This window comes from Trifolium pratense, linkage group LG4 (assembly GCF_020283565.1).
Source record: "Trifolium pratense cultivar HEN17-A07 linkage group LG4, ARS_RC_1.1, whole genome shotgun sequence".
NCBI classification, from domain to species: domain Eukaryota; kingdom Viridiplantae; phylum Streptophyta; class Magnoliopsida; order Fabales; family Fabaceae; genus Trifolium; species Trifolium pratense.
In genome coordinates this window covers 40,585,954-40,602,431 of record NC_060062.1, presented here as the reverse complement: position 1 = coordinate 40,602,431, position 16,478 = coordinate 40,585,954, and the positions used below count along the sequence as shown (strand labels likewise).

General features: G+C 30.2%; 2 protein-coding genes and 1 long non-coding RNA gene across 15 annotated transcripts; 1 reads left to right on the top strand and 2 right to left on the bottom strand.

The window, feature by feature from the left end:
* Nucleotides 1-237: 237 nt before the first annotated feature.
* On the bottom strand, nt 238-2,262 carry LOC123923254 (CASP-like protein 1D2). The gene is made up of 3 exons (XM_045975938.1): nt 1,751-2,262; nt 969-1,095; nt 238-704 (listed from the first exon to the last, which is right to left on the bottom strand). Exons 1-3 carry the CDS (start codon nt 1,954-1,956, stop codon nt 480-482), a joined length of 558 nt encoding a protein of 185 aa, XP_045831894.1. The 5' UTR covers nt 1,957-2,262; the 3' UTR covers nt 238-479.
* Nucleotides 2,263-7,377: 5,115 nt separating this feature from the next.
* Nucleotides 7,378-10,445, top strand: LOC123924185. Of its 13 annotated transcripts, none has more exons than XM_045976986.1 (6): nt 7,541-8,051; nt 8,133-8,733; nt 8,844-8,868; nt 9,138-9,312; nt 9,895-10,002; nt 10,172-10,445. In XM_045976986.1, the coding sequence occupies exons 2-6, from the start codon at nt 8,545-8,547 to the stop codon at nt 10,188-10,190; spliced, it is 516 nt and encodes a 171-aa protein (XP_045832942.1). In that variant the 5' UTR covers nt 7,541-8,051; nt 8,133-8,544; the 3' UTR covers nt 10,191-10,445. The 13 variants fall into 13 exon arrangements, 7 of the variants coding, with proteins under 7 accessions (XP_045832940.1, XP_045832936.1, XP_045832942.1 ...); XM_045976983.1 differs by having other exon boundaries at nt 7,542-8,051; nt 8,133-8,216; nt 8,479-8,733; nt 9,895-10,445; XM_045976981.1 differs by having other exon boundaries at nt 7,548-8,051; nt 8,133-8,258; nt 8,479-8,733; nt 9,895-10,445.
* Nucleotides 10,446-12,282: 1,837 nt separating this feature from the next.
* Nucleotides 12,283-13,786, bottom strand: LOC123923730. The gene is made up of 3 exons (XR_006814486.1): nt 13,425-13,786; nt 13,248-13,296; nt 12,283-12,514 (listed from the first exon to the last, which is right to left on the bottom strand). It is a non-coding gene; the product is annotated as an uncharacterized LOC123923730 (long non-coding RNA).
* Nucleotides 13,787-16,478: the final 2,692 nt, after the last annotated feature.

Below are 16,478 nucleotides of genomic sequence, written 5' to 3'. Positions count from 1 at the left end.
GTCTCTTTCTCTGACATGTTATGGTACTGATTTTATCTCACGACTGCATTGCGATTATTGATATTGCATTGTGAATCATGATTATTGATATTGCATAGAATTGTTGTTAAATGCGGCTAATGTAACCTCAATAACGGTTATTTTACTGTCACAGAGACATCACCGCGGTGACAGACCTTTTTTTCATATAGAAATTTCTTAGTTAATTACATATTTTATTTTTGTGGGAGCAAAATTACCAAAATTAATAACATTAATTAATAGAATTTAAAATACAACTGTACTCCTTGGTAGAAAAACACACATTTACAAAAACAATTATCAACTAAACACCATCAAAGCAACATTCACAAACATAGAAGTCAATTACACATCAATAAATTACCCAACACACTAACTAATAACTTCACAAACAATTCAACTATGAAGATAAATGCAAATATGTGTATGAAGAATGATCCACACAACATTCTTTGAATCTACTTAGGGACTCGACTATGAATACTGTGAGCTGAAATCCAAATGAGCAAAAGAACAACAATGCTACCAAATAGTCCCACTGCTATAGATGCACCAACATGCCTACAGAACTTGTCATAGATGTTGCAAATTTTATTCCAACCAGTATGGTTGTTTCCTTTCAAACCCAAATATGCCATACTCCCAGCTGTGCCTGTTGCTGAGGCCAATATCCCCAATATCACCTGCAATAAAATCATTGTAAATGCTTAGAATTGAAGACGAATATTGAATAAAGATTTAACTTATATACACCGACAATGTCAATATTTTTTATACTGTCAATCAATTATGACTGTTTTCGTTAAAAATATTTCACTTTTGACGGTATCTACTTTAAAAGTCGTCACAAACAATGAGACATGATTGATTGACAGTGTAAAATATATTGACATTGAATAATAGTAAGGTAAAATTAAGTTGAAAGGTTAATTAGTTAATTTAATTACCGCATCCCAGAAGATCAAGTGGAGGAGAAGTTTGGTTTTGAGGTTTGTCTTTCTGATGGCAGAGAGTGATGCAAGAATTGTGAGGATACTATAAAGCCCAGAAACTGAGAATGCCGCGACAAAATATCTGTGCAAATTGAATAAAATAATTAATATAAAAATATGGTGGGAATTCAAGAACATGAGTGGTCTTAAGTAAAGTCATCATGGATGACTTTGCTTTTTCTTATAGCCTTCAAAAAATTAGTTGTTTAGTTCACAACTTGTCAAGCTTGAAATGCTAACAAACAGGTCAAGAAAAATAAGATAAAATTAATAGCTAGTTGCTAAAGCAGTTTGAAACTTTCATGCATGTTCATATGCAAAAAAGAGAAATAGTTATTTGGTCACAATCTCAAATTAGAAATATTTAGGCACACATACACAAATAAAAGAAAACAATAAGAGCATAATTAAAAAACAAAATTTTAATTTGTAACCATAAATGGAAAAGTTGGTGAGCTCAATGACCAACTAGAATTGGGTCTAGCGAGGCAGGCTAGTCTCGCATGTGAAGAATCAAAGTTCGAATTCTATCTAAAATACATATATTTAGCACTCGATCGTACCTCCAACAGGATTACCTCCCGTAGAAGTAACCAATTAGAAATATTGAAAATAACCACAATAGACAAGCATATGACAAAACATAAAATTAGAAGACTAATTAGATGCTTAAATATTATGATTATAATAAACTTAGTGAATTAATTAGAAGTTTGAATAACTCTAATGCAACTTACACAAAGGCTGGTGAGTATCTGAACTTGGCGGGGCGGGGCACAGGGAGATATTCTGTTTGATTACCAGTAACCATCACCACAACTGCAACCAATGATGATGCAAACAATAGAAACCTTAGGAGCAAATCAAACTTAGAGTAATCAGCACCGGCCACCGGAACCGGAGTTGAAGATGATTTGTACTCAGGATCACCAGTAGAAGCCATATCTTAATTGCTTAGCAAAAATTGTTGTATATGAATTTGGTCTTAATATCAAATATAGAATTGTTTGTTATATAATAGCTAGCTAGCTAGCTAGAGTGGTGAGTAGAGAGGATAAGGATAGTTGAACAATGAATATGTTTACAAATATATATAGACTTGAGGGGGATCAAAATAGAAAGAAGAAAATTGTAGAAACATGCAATTTAATAAGTTAGAGTCTTTTGCACGTTAGAGCTGGTTTTGAAGTTTGAACAAAATTTCATGTTAGTTGACGTGTGTGTAAGTATGTGAATGTGATAAGCTGCACAACTAATAGTCTATATATTGTGTTACTATATATATTATTTGATATGCATAATCTCACGAAATATTAATTAATATTTGATATGGGGGCTTAGTTTAAAGGTGACAACTTGGTTGCCCATCCATAGCAATTGGGTTACTTTTACCCATCCAAGCTGTCAAATATTGAGTGGTGAAGAGATATTAACTTTGTAATTTTTAATTGTAGCAATGAAATTTTTAATAATGTTACATTTTCCCCAAAGTTAATGAAGGGAAGTATTAAATTTAAATCACACCCACACAATTCAAGGTCTGTTGTAGTTTACAATGAAAAACCAATCGCCTTTTTTTTTTTTTTTGAAACTCCCTCTCTTTAATTAATTTTTTTTTGGTACACTCTCTTTAATTAATTTACTCACGGTACTAGTACTCCTTTTCATTATTTTTTGAAAATTTGACACTATTTTTCGTTTGTTTTCACAAAGGCAAACAACATACGAAATTGTATATTTTTTAAATCATATTTTTTATTTTTAATAGAGAAAATCATATTTTTTATAGTTAAATATATTTTTAGTTCTTATATACTTTTAAATTTTATTTTTAGTCCCTCTTAGCAAGTTTTATTCCATTAAATATTTAGTACATCATAAGAATATCTCTTGCAAAAATTAAAATTTTTTGACAATGAATGAATTAAATGTTATTTTATTTTTTTTACGTGCTTAAAAATTGATGAATAATTCATCTTAAAAAATAAATTTTTATGGGAGAGGTTTTTATAACCTTATAAACATGAATATAAATGCATAAAAAATATAAATATGAATACAAAAAATCATTCGAAAATGTGGAAGTACACAAAAGTTTATTAAAAGTAATGGCCAAAAGTTGTGGCAGAAAGTTTTTGAGGGATTAAAAGTTGTAGAAATTTTTTATAGGAACTAAAAACAAAATTTGAGATATTTATCGTAACCAAAAACTTACTTGACCCTATTTTTTACTAATTTAATAAGTTTTACAATAAATAGCACAATAGTTTCACTTATATTTTATAACAAAATTTAAAATATTTTACCCTAAATATATTTTTGCATTAATACCATTATGAATTTAAATATTGCATCAAAATCAATGGATCTGTGCGAATGCACGAATCTCTAAAGTTGTTTATAATAAAACTTTAATCAAATTAATATTTGAGATGATTATTATTCTAAGCTTTCGATTAGTTCTGGGTTGCTTTGAACTTTCAATAAGATTTGATTTGTACCGAGTCTCTCCCAATATCCATATAATTCGTTGATTTCGTCTGTCTAGCTTTGAAAATAGGCCAATTATTGAGTTGTTTCTCTATTTCTTGTCAAGTAGCCTAGTGGTTAAAAATTTCATATTAAAGATGAATAAGTGAAATGTTCAAGGTTCAAACCCCGACTCCTGCGATGTCCCTACGTGCGATGTCAGGAGTTGTTTCTCTATTTCTAATCCCCTCGGTAATATGATAACTCTCTCCTCTAAATTATTTGCCATGACACAAGAATATGCCAAACGAAAGATAATGTGCAAAATTCATTTTTTTTTCTTCTTATTTCTAACCTTTCACTTGCATCTAATTGTAGGATTTTGTTAATTAAAAAAATTAAGTTTGTTATAATTAGAGAAGGTAGAATGTGGTAAGCATAATCATATCATCTTTATTAAGGGAAGTGAATATCAATATAAAGTTGACGATATATAATATTGTATTTCTAACATATTTTTCATAATAACATTATTTAAAAATGTTTAATTAATTAATATTGTTGTTATATTTTATAAATAAAATTTAATTCAGGAAATAAATTTGAAAAAAATATTATAAAAATAAAGCTTGTTAAATAAAGCGCAACGCAAAAAACGGCATATAAATCGGACGCTCGTAGCTATCACACTCTCCCTCACTCTCTCTGACCCGCGAGTGGGACTCACTGAAGCATGAACAGTGTATCTTCAACCTCTGGCGGGTCGACCCGTGACCAAAACGGGTCAAAACTGGGTTGCGCTCCATCACCATTTTTCTCCGCGTTTTCAGCCTTGTTTCGTGCGATTTTTGGTGCGTTTCGACCAGAATTCAATCTTCTAAAGATTTTAACACAAAATTATCAAGTTTTAAACATCAAAACGTGAGATTTAAAACAAAATTCTTGATTTTGTGAACACCATAAAAGAAGAGGTTTTTCTTTGATTTCTCCCTCTATGATTGTCGAAAAAACACAAAATTTGTGTCATTAAATTTGTAAAATCATGATCCACAAAACTACTTAATGTTTTACTGTAATTTGTTGCATACCAAGTTCAAAATTTAAAAAAATAATAAAACGAAAATGAACTAGAAATTAAGAAAAGATGAAAAATGATAATTTTTAGTTAAAAAAATCTGAACTTTGAAGTAGATGGAATGAAAAATTGTTAAAATTCAGTGGGTATTTTTATAATTACATAATTATAACTTGCTAGAGTTGCAACTTTTATATTTTTGATGACATAAATGATAGAAGATTAATTGGATGGTTTAGATTAGTGCCAACTTAAATGGGTAATCCAGCCCAATTTAATGAAATGGGTAGATAAGAATTTGCCTAGTTTAAATTTCAAAGGTTCACACATGTGATGTTTTTGTATGCCAGCTTGATGACTTGGTTTTGTTGTGATCTTTTTGGATTTGGATGACATGAGGTCAGACTCATTAGGAAGAAAGAGATAATTGTTAAGGTAACGTCCATAATTTACCTTTTGACCTATCTATTAAAATAAAATTATCCTTTGAGTGGATTTTTAGCTCTGTTCCTAACTTCTTGGCGGAGAAAATGATTAATTAAATTTGTCTTATATATTACATTTAGCTTAATAGCAATCATATAAGCGAGTGGACACTATTTTTATCCAAAAATTTAAAGTATTAGGTTTATGGATCATGAGGAGATTTGAAGGATCATCACATTTATCCTTGAACAACCACATAAAGCTTGGGACGCAGATATAAATAGTGGATGATCCGATAAAAAATTGATAGCAGATGGTCTAATAGATCGTAGAGAGGCTTTGGTATCATCTTAGAAATGAATATTGAGTCTAACTTATTCTTACAAAATCGACTTATAAGATGATAATTGATCTTACTTTATAAACACACATTCAAATCATCTCACATGTGGGACTTCTCTTAACGGTTTTCTATCTTATGCAATCCCACTTGCCACAAAAGAAAGTGGGATCATGATTCATGGTAGTCAACAGTCCACACATTTTAGTAATTTGTTTGATTAAAATTAGACGGTTCAAATTTAAAATTAGTATTTTAATTTTAAATTATGAATTTAAAAATAAAATCTATTTCTGTAAATCGTATGATCAAAACCGGACAATCACAATGTTAATGTGTGAAAATCAACACAAAAAAGAATAAAAAACACATTTGTACCAACACAAACAAAAATTGTTCTTTGGTGCACTATGTTTGTAGTTGTAGACACCAAAAATGAAATTCAACGTACCCTCATAAAGGTTACACATACGTAGGTCGTAATCGGTGACCATTTACTTTCTATGGAAGCTTCACAAATTAATTTACATATAGTTCAGTTGAACATTGATGAATTGCCGTAGGGTATACTAGTGGGGTAATTAAGTTCTATATCTAGATATTATTTTTTTTACATGTAATGTATATGTATATAGTTCCAGTTGCGGTTAGACGACAACACAATTGCGTTGAATATTGGTTTATGTCTTATTCACCCAAATGAATGACCAAGTCTAGTTCCTATCTTAGATAATTATTTGATAGATACTAGTATTAATTATTTTATCAGTGTGTGGAAACAGGCAAGATATATGACCAGGAACTTTTATTTTAAAATTTGGGTTGAATATCTTCGTACGTAAGGAAAGAAAGAAGACAAGGTTTCTTTAATTTGCATCTATACTTGAGTTCTCTATAAATTTTCATAAAAATTTAAAATCATTTCATACCTCATCAAACTAAGTCTAAAAAATAAATGTTGTTGCGTACGCATGACATCATGGCAGTTGAGATATTTTGATTCAAGGCACCGCAAATAATTTGAGAGATGAAGTTTAATTGTTGTGTATTGTCAGTGTAAAATTACTTTACATACATATTCAATAATGTGTTGTCACGTTATTTAATGAATGTGACACGTAATATGTTTTAAAATACATCAGAAGATGTGTCAATATATTATTAAATGTATGTGTAAGATAACTTTATACGAATAGTATATATAAAATAAATTATTCAACAAAGACGTTAACTCCATTTTGTAGCTTAATTTTTTTTTTTATTTGCCTTCAAAATTTGAGGCATTGTGCAATAACCCATCCCGCATGAACTTTGTGGGTCGACTATGTTTGGATTATGTCAATTCTCAACTTCAATTTAGTCTACTATATTATTGGTCGTTCGATCAAGATTAAATAGTCTATTTTTTTTAATAATGTTCACAAACTTGCTTTTTGAATTCTTTGATCTTAACTAGTCGGCTCCCCGTGCGTTGCACGGGGTTTTGTGGAACGTCATTTATATGTTAATCATGGTTGTTGTCAATCATGGATATTGTTGATCATGGTAAATTAAACATAATTAAGTGGACTAAGTAGTAATATTCAAGGGATAATATAAAAAGGTTCACAAAAATCATGCCAAATTTTATAGTGGAGCTTTCAAGACCCGTGACATGTATAAATTAAGTTGGTCAAATATTCTTATGAGTAGTATGTTTACATGATGAAATCATTGATAATAAGATCAAGAAGTACATTGCATAATCGTTACATCCAAAAGAGTAAACAAACTTAAAAACCAAATAATAAGTACAATACAAAAGTGAACCACCATATTGTCGGATCGCTCAGTCAATTATAAATTTTACTCAGTAATAATTCATAATAGTGATTTTAAAACTTTTATCAGCAAAAAAAATTGTCATCTCCCCGTGAATTATAAATTTTTATAAGTAATACCATATATATTTCAATCATGAATGTTGTTAATCAAGTGAGTTAGGTATAATCTATCATTGTAAATATAGATGCAAATCATATGAACACAACAAAATTAGGATAATACTACAATTTTGACCTACAATAGCACTAATTTAATAGCACTTTTTCTGAAGTGCTATTAAAAATCTCACTCAGACATTTATAATAGCACTTTTTTTCGGAAGTGCTATAATATAGTGAAAATAAATTTTGAGAGAGGCCTTTAATAGCACTTTCCTTGCAAGCGCTATAAAATTATATCCCTTTAATAGCACTTTTCGTGAAATGCTATTATAGGTCTTTCCGGAAACGTAAAAAAAAAACACTAAAACATTTCGCTGAAAATTTCAAAAGGTTTCATTCCCTTTTTTCTCGGTCCACCGTTTCACTCTTCCTCACTCTCCGTATCCATCGTTCTTCATCGAACTCTCAATCATCACTCTCCATCGTTCTTCACTCTTACTCACTCTCCATCATTAATTCATCAATTGAACCCTAAAACCTTCTTCTCTCCATCGTTTCCAATTTCCCAAAACTTGTTAAACCCTAAATCCCAAATTGAACCCAAAAATTGAAGGAAGTGGAAGCTATACGCAACGCAGGTGAGAGTATCGGCGGTAGATATGGAGGAAGGCACTACGATGGAGTCATCATCATCATCATCATCATCATCATCATGTGAGAAGAATAATGTCAATTCTACGACGCGGCGGCTATCGTTAAAATCCGATTCTGAATTCAGCAATTACCAATCCTGGAAACAAAAGGTAATACTATTATTCTGGATTCATTCATTGAAAATTGATTGATAATAATAATAATAATAATAATACGATTGGTGGAGTCAGTTGAGAGAGAATTGTTTGAAAAGGGTGCGAGAAGACAGAACTCGCTTGCTATGGATTGGTGATGTGTTTGCCTCTGTTGTCCAGGTTATTTTTCTGGTTCAGATGTTACCCGACGAGTTTTAATTGGTAAACTATTGAATTGTCTATTGATTTTAAAGGTTTTGATTGGATTATGTAGTAAGAAATGGCTTAATTAAGAACTTCCATATGACTGTTTCTGCATGTTGTTTTTATTTTTGATGAACTAGTGTTTCTGCATGTTATAGACTTATAGTTTTCTTGTTAATTGTTAAACATGTAATAAATGTATTGATATATAGAACCTGGTGTTTGAGTTTGGTTGCAGTTGCATAGAGCTCTCCAGCTAAACATTTATCACCAAATAATGTAACAGCCTCTTTTAGGGGTGGGCATGGTTCAGTCAAAGAGAGAAACTGCAGCTTCTTTGCAAGCAATTCAGTTTTGTTCAGACGCATTTTACGGCGGAAATTCCATTCATTGTGGAGATGCTTGTCGCGAATGGAGCTTCTACTCACAACAGTGCTGCTACGTGATTGATGATGATTGTCCAATTTCAATTTCAAGCCTGGACATGTACAAGGTGAGTGCCCAACATTTTGATTGGTTTTATTTGTTAATTTGATTGATGATGATTGTTAATATTAGTCAGTATTTTGATTGATGACTGTATTGTGCTGGCATTATATTAAGGGACAAAATTTGAACAACAATCAAGGTAATTTTAATTGTGTTTGTCACTATTGTACTTAACTTTAGTCTATGAGTATGAACTCAAAATATAGGAAAATTTAGAAATTGGAAATCTACAAAACCAGACACTGGTCAAGAGAAACCAAACACCATCTTCAAATCCACTTTCTCTTGTTGGTGCAAAAGTTTCCTACATTGAAAGCTTAGTCTATGAGTATGAACTCAAAATATAGGAAACTTTTATGCAAAATCAACCACTAAGTCTCATATTTTATACTTTGTTTATTTGTGTAGGATACATGACAATGATTTGTTGCTGGGCAGGTTTATGGTTTGTTTTCAGCATAGTGCATTTGTCTGCGTGCTGCTTTTTGTGCTTGGCTGAAGCGATATTTGCTGTTATTGATTTTGCTCTACGAGGGGTTGTTCTTGTGGACGAGTGCATTTGTGTAATTGATGCAAATGGATGGTAAGCTGGTTTGTTTCAATTTCTCACACTGATTTCTAGTTTTCATGAATTTTTCTTTGCATTGTTCTTATCTTTTTTGAGCCTTTTATGTCACACTTCAGGAACTGTTTGATAATTTTGGGGGATCAAAATGTTTTATGAACATTATTAACAACTTATACATCTTTTTATTTATATGCAGTTTGTGTTTTACTATTAGAACCCACATGAGATCAAAGTTCGAAGCAACTGATACATTATTAGCCTCTAGTTCATGTATTCAAATAAATAGCCTCTAGGTCCCCTTGACTTAAACATATATGGTCAATAACTGTGTTCAGGTTCACCTCTATTATTGGAATTGGGTGATTTTATGATTTTGTTCATTTTTCTGCATTTAGGTATCAATCATTGGAAAAGGGATATTATGTTTTAATTTGTATGAATAAGTTGGCATAGTTGATCATGATATTAGTAGTCAAGCTTGTTTCTTGTATATGCATGTCCTTATTGATGTATTATTCCATGTCCAAATTCTTTTGACTTGATCTCTGTTGAGAATTGGCGTATGATGTGCTAGTGAATGAGTAAATTGATCTGCAGTCACGAGAGAATCACAAATTGTAGATGTTACACATTGGTAGAGTTAAAGAATGATATTGCTCCTGATCTTAAAGAAGATGACATCTCATTTTGCACACTGATTTTGAGGTTCCTTAATTACTTTTACTCTGACAACTTCTCATGTGTCACAATAATTTTTATCTTATTGTGTGGAGTTTATGTAAATATAAATTATAGAACTTTTGGACTGTTGGCTCAAAATTATGAAATGTAGCTGCTGCTAAACTTTTCCATTCTCTTCTTTTTAATTTTTCAGGGACTTCTTGAAAACATGAAAGATGCTTGCTTGGTTTGGCAATTGGCAGAGGATTTGCTTAGGTTGATTGGTTTGTCTTGCTATAATTAGTGTCATGAACATCATCTAGGGGATTAGGATAATTAGTTTGTTTTTGTCTTGGACACAAAATTGTCATGCTTCTTTGTTTGTTTTGTGAAGGATGGGAGATTCATGTAATTTGATGGTACTTATTGGCCTTCTTTGTGCCTTTTTATATCTTTATTAATATAGTTTTTGCCTTTTGACCTTTGTATTATTTGCTCCTATGTTTTAAGTTTCAAATTAAGCTTCAGGTCAAAAATACAATTTAAGTTCCATTGTTGGAAAGACACACCTGTTGAAAAAAAATATTGCAGCTTGTAAAAAAAAAAAGACATACAATAGCGCTTTTGTGATGAAGCGCTATTAAAGGTGGGGTAAACGATAGCACTTTTGTACACAAGTGCTATTAAAACTGAAACCTATGATAGCACTTTTCTGAAAAGCGCTATTAAAGCGTGTTGCCAAAACAGATCTACTATAGCGCTTTAGAGTAGAAAGCGCTATTAAAGATTGATCATACAATAGCACTTTAAAAAGTGCTATAATAGCTACAGACCTACAATAGCACCAGCTTCAATAGCACTTAAAAGTGCTATTAAAGCTAAAAAAAAGTGTTATAGTAGCCCTTTTTTTGTAGTAGTCTACTATATTATTGGTCGTTCGATCAAGATTAAATAGTCTATTTTTTTTAATAATGTTCACAAACTTGCTTTTTGAATTCTTTGATCTTAACTAGTCGGCTCCCCGTGCGTTGCACGGGGTTTTGTGGAACGTCATTTATATGTTAATCATGGTTGTTGTCAATCATGGATATTGTTGATCATGGTAAATTAAACATAATTAAGTGGACTAAGTAGTAATATTCAAGGGATAATATAAAAAGGTTCACAAAAATCATGCCAAATTTTATAGTGGAGCTTTCAAGACCCGTGACATGTATAAATTAAGTTGGTCAAATATTCTTATGAGTAGTATGTTTACATGATGAAATCATTGATAATAAGATCAAGAAGTACATTGCATAATCGTTACATCCAAAAGAGTAAACAAACTTAAAAACCAAATAATAAGTACAATACAAAAGTGAACCACCATATTGTCGGATCGCTCAGTCAATTATAAATTTTACTCAGTAATAATTCATAATAGTGATTTTAAAACTTTTATCAGCAAAAAAAATTGTCATCTCCCCGTGAATTATAAATTTTTATAAGTAATACCATATATATTTCAATCATGAATGTTGTTAATCAAGTGAGTTAGGTATAATCTATCATTGTAAATATAGATGCAAATCATATGAACACAACAAAATTAGGATAAGTATTCAAAAGATAATCGAAGTCAAGTTGGATACTAACATAAATAACATAAAATTAAAAACAAACACATTTCATCGTGAGAATGATAGTTTGAATTTGATACAGAGGAAAACCTACAACATAAAAAGACCGTCATAATAAAATGAATCAAGTGAAGCATCACACCGAGTTTTACAATGGAGTCTTCAAGACCCGTGACATGTATAAAAACTTTACACTGACAATGCATACAAATTAAACTCTTATTTTAAAATTTATATAAGTTAAGAAGGAGAGTTGAGTGAATATGGCTTAGAGAATTTGTGATAGAATGATCAATGATGCTTGGTTTATGGAAAAAGAGGGATAGATTAATAGCCAATGCATGCAAAGCTTGTGATGTCAATTTTACTCAAGGAAGTAGAGGAATCTACATTTTGCAAATGACCATTAGAGAATAGATGAATATGTGAGACCGGTTAGAATGGCATAACATGATTGAAACACCATATCTATTTGACACAAATTTTTATTAGCGATAAAAAATATCATCTCTCCGGTCAATTATAAATTTTTTATCAGTAATAATTTGTAATAGTGATTTTAAAATTTTTATCAGCGATCAAAATTGTCATCTCTCAGTGAAGGCAATAGTTATGATGGAGATGATGATTCTTGATTTAAATTGGAGATTAGTTAATTTACCGAAGCACTTACTCTATGTATTTGCTCATGTATACATAGAAATCTTCTTGTTCATAAAAATATTCTCAATTCAATTTTTTACAAACCACTTATATATTTCATGTTCATCAAAAGAAGCTAAAAAATGACAAACAAAACACTTGCACTATGAAACTCAAACTCATAGGTTTCCATCTTGGAAAGTATGCATGACTCTCTTTTCATTGATTTCATGCTAATCCAATATGTTCAAAAAATAGGGAAGATTCTTTTTTCTCTTGTCAATGGTTTTAAGCTGTAACAAATATACAAATTTATTAGTATTAGCAAAAATAAAGCCACAATATTGTACTCAAAGTTAAAATAAAGCCATAATATATTAGCATATGATAGTTAAAAAAATTGTTAAGACTTGATATACGATTTTATTTATAAAAATGTTAATATTAATATGTGTCCTAAAGGGACATATTATATAGCAACATTTTTTTTCAAAATTGTGTAATTAACTTTTTAAAAATTGACTTTTTATATTGTTTAATGCAAATTCATATCCAATAAATAGAGACTATTCGCATAACAAACACATCATAATAATTAATATTACTTTAATTTATATAATAATTATAATATTTTATTTGATTAAAATATATATTAAAAAATTTAAAAATAGACAGCAGCTGCAGAAGCAGCGCTGCCCCCTCCCCCTCCCCCAATTTCAGTTTCTTGTTTTTTTTTTTTTATAATTATTAATAATCATAAATAATTAACAGATTAAAGAGAAAAAAAGGGAAAAAGCAAGAACAACAACAGTGAGCATAAAAATAAATAAAATCTGGTACAGTAAGCATAAAAAAAAATAGGAAGCAACACTAAAAAATAGCAACAAATGTCCTATATTTTTGCACCAAGCATCAAATTAAATTCTGCTATGATTTTTTTTTTTTACTAAAAAAGAAAAGAAAGAAAAAAATCAAGCATGTGTTTGTGTTTATGGAGAGTACTCTTGAAAGTAACATTATTCTTACCAACCATAAATTTTTCAAAAACATAAGCACATCCTTCTTCAAGTTCACCCTATATAAAAATAAAGAGATTCATAGAAACTTAGATTAATTGAAACTAAATTGGCAAAGAAAGCATAAGAATGAAATTGTAAATCTACCATTTCATCAAGATAAATCATATGCATAAAAGATGTTCACCTGAGTTAGTCATCTTTGTGTCAAGAGAGATGATGGTTGATTTGTTGATGATAGATGAGTAGATTGATGATATTTATAGAGAAACATGGATACAATATGTTGGACAGATGGAATGTTGCATGGAAGATACAGGGAGAAATCTTCCATAGAAGACTCATGGAAGATTGCATGAAAGGAATTTGCAGGTCTTCTGATATGATAAATAGAATTTTTAGATTTTTAATTTTAGATAAGAGGGGACACATATGGAAGATTGCATGAAAGGAATGTGAAGATATCTGACACTGAAATTTGCAGGTCTTCTCATCTGATAAATGAAAATTTTAGATTTTCAGAGTGGTATATATTTTATCGAGAAATCAAAGAAGGTGAGTAGGTTTTGTATTATAGGGTTAGAATTAGGTTTGGTATTAGGTTTGGAAAAAGGGGTTATTAGGTTTGGTATTAGGTTTGGGTGAATTAGGCTTGGATGGGTTCATAATTTATAAAGATGAAAGATTGAAGGCTACCACAATGTGGTTTACACACAACTAAAATCCATAGTTGACGGGGAATGGTAGACAGGTGGTGCTCATGTTCTCAATCTATACTATACAGCTCACAATCATAATAAATGTTGGCGATTTCTATTGAAAAAAAATATTGATTGCAATATTTTTTGTTTTGTTTTTTTATTAATCATCTTGGAGAATAACACTCCGGTAATTTAAAGTTCGGTAGCAAATTAATAAGTAAAATTTTGTTAATAATTGTTTTCATCAAAATTGAACTCGAATTTTCCTAAACGATTCATCTTAAAAATGAACTCATTAACCACTTAAACTCAAAAGAACCAAAATTAAAAGTATTTGATTCAGGATAGTCTGATTTGGATGAACCAAATGATTGCAATCTTGTTTAGTTAGCATTGCATTGAGGAATCAACTTTCCCATTTGTGACCGGAATCCTATTACCAATATGAAAAACAAAAAAGTCTTCCTTTTATAAAAAAAAAAAAAAAAAAAAACTATCCGTCATATTTTATCCCTACACCCTCATTTTTACGAAAAATCCAATTTACCATTTCATTTTTGAGTGAAATGCCAAATATCTCCTGAAATTTCAAAATTTATCAAATACCCCATGAAATTTAGAAATAGACAAATACCCCTGAAATTGTAAAATATCAATCAAATTGCTTCTTACTCCGTTTGCTCCGTCTATTTTGAGTCTTCAAAAGCACATTGTTTCGAGCCTTCAACTTCCTTGCAACCAGGTGAATAATAAGGAACCAAACCAACAAAACTATCATCACTAGAATCATCCCCTCATCATTATCATTGCTTTCAAAATCAGAACCAAGAGGTTCTAACCGCCCAATAGACCAATCTGAGTCATCAGATTCAGAACCAAACAAGAAACACCAATCACCAACATCATACCCTTTATCAATTCTTGTCTCGTCCATCTTTTCCTCTCTTTTCCTCATCAAAATAGATGGAGTAAACGAAACATAAGCAATTTGATTAATGTTTTACAATTTCAGGGGGAATATTTGCATATTTCCAAATTTCAAGGAGATATTTGACAAATTTTAAATTTTCAGAGGGTAGTTGACATTTTACTTTTTTCATCGTAATATTAGTTACTTTTTTCGGTTGCACTCTCTTATCGTTTTGAACTAAACTTTTGGGTGAAATCAAACTCAATGTCACTTCTATTGATCCAATGCCAAATTTATTAGCCTATATATACAACTTTTACAACCTCAAATGGTATGAATTACTTTAACATTTACTACCACCACCTAAAACTTATAGCGACTTGAGTGTTTTCTACAAGTAATACCCTTTTTTTTTTTTAATAAATTTAAAGAATTTCTTTTGAATATGTCTAAAATGGTAAAATAGTCAAATATTATGTGATGGAGGAAGTATTCCGCTACTTTTCAAATTTATGGCAATGTTTCAAGTACAAATTTATAGTCAAATTGTACAGCGATTACAAGTACAAATAATTTGTCAAAAAAAAAAACATATTTTTGTGGTTTTGTCAAAAAAAAAAAAAAATATTTTGTGTTTAAAAGAAGTGATTTTTTAATCAAATAATTTATAATGTGCTCTTTATGTCAAAAAAAATTTATAATGTGCTCTTAGTTGGATTTAATTGGTTTGAATTCAATTAGTATTGCAAATTTGAAAGATATTGCTATGGTTGTTGTATGAATCGATATAGTACTACAACGACAATTTTCTACTTTGATTGACATTTAGTAAGAAATTTGAGTTCAATTCCTACCAACTCTGATATATAAAATTGCAAATTTGAAAGATATTGCTATGGTTGTATACGGTGACTGATTTCGGCCGTTCGATTCATAATCGGTGACTGAGATTGTTTTAATCATAAAACTGTGTGTAACATTAGAGTCGTATGATCTTAAATGAATGACTCGGATTTAATACAGTGTGAAAAATAAACTGTAGAATTCGGCCGCAAAATAAATAAAGTCTAATCAAGAATTGTTCTACGTGAATCCAATTTTTTAGTTATCTCAATTTATATTTTATTTACTTTAGAGGAAACAAATTCCAATTAATCTGCAGTTCAAATAAATTTGAAATTTTATTTGGGAATTCAATGCAATCCTTAACTATATGGTTAGTAAGTTGGAGTTTATGAAGAAATGGGCAAAGCTAGTATTCACATCACATGAACAGTTGGCAGTTGCATGCTTCCATCTCTTGTACTGTATTCATTACTTGTGGACAACATACCGACTATCACAATAGTCAAGTTCACTCATAAATAGAAAAGATGATAAATAAATAAAAAAAAAAAGAAGAAGATAAATATCGATTTTATTTAAAACCTAGAATTAAATTACTTGTAATATTTATTTTGTATTTACTATGTTAGAGTGCGTTTGACTGTTAAAAAAAAATAAAGTACTAGACATGACAACTTCAATTCGATTGTACCGTGTTTCCAAGACAATTTGTTCAACACTTTAAACATTGTCATGTGTTGTTCTATCTTATATTTTGCAGATCAAACGGACCATAACATAGTAA

What these genes read in the sequence shown, in the direction of transcription:
- LOC123923254 (XM_045975938.1), bottom strand. Translation starts at nt 1,956, where the DNA reads ATGGCTTCTACTGGTGATCCTGAGTACAAATCATCTTCAACTCCGGTT. An exon ending in AGATACTCACCAGCCTTTGT is followed by an intron (nt 1,096 to 1,750) that starts GTAAGTTGCATT and finishes CAATTTGCACAG; the next exon opens with ATATTTTGTCGCGGCATTCT. An exon ending in ACTTGATCTTCTGGGATGCG is followed by an intron (nt 705 to 968) that starts GTAATTAAATTA and finishes ATTTTATTGCAG; the next exon opens with GTGATATTGGGGATATTGGC.
- LOC123924185 (XM_045976980.1), top strand. Translation starts at nt 8,545, where the DNA reads ATGGTTCAGTCAAAGAGAGAAACTGCAGCTTCTTTGCAAGCAATTCAG. An exon ending in CAAGCCTGGACATGTACAAG is followed by an intron (nt 8,734 to 8,843) that starts GTGAGTGCCCAA and finishes CATTATATTAAG; the next exon opens with GGACAAAATTTGAACAACAA. An exon ending in AAATTTGAACAACAATCAAG is followed by an intron (nt 8,869 to 9,137) that starts GTAATTTTAATT and finishes TTATTTGTGTAG; the next exon opens with GATACATGACAATGATTTGT.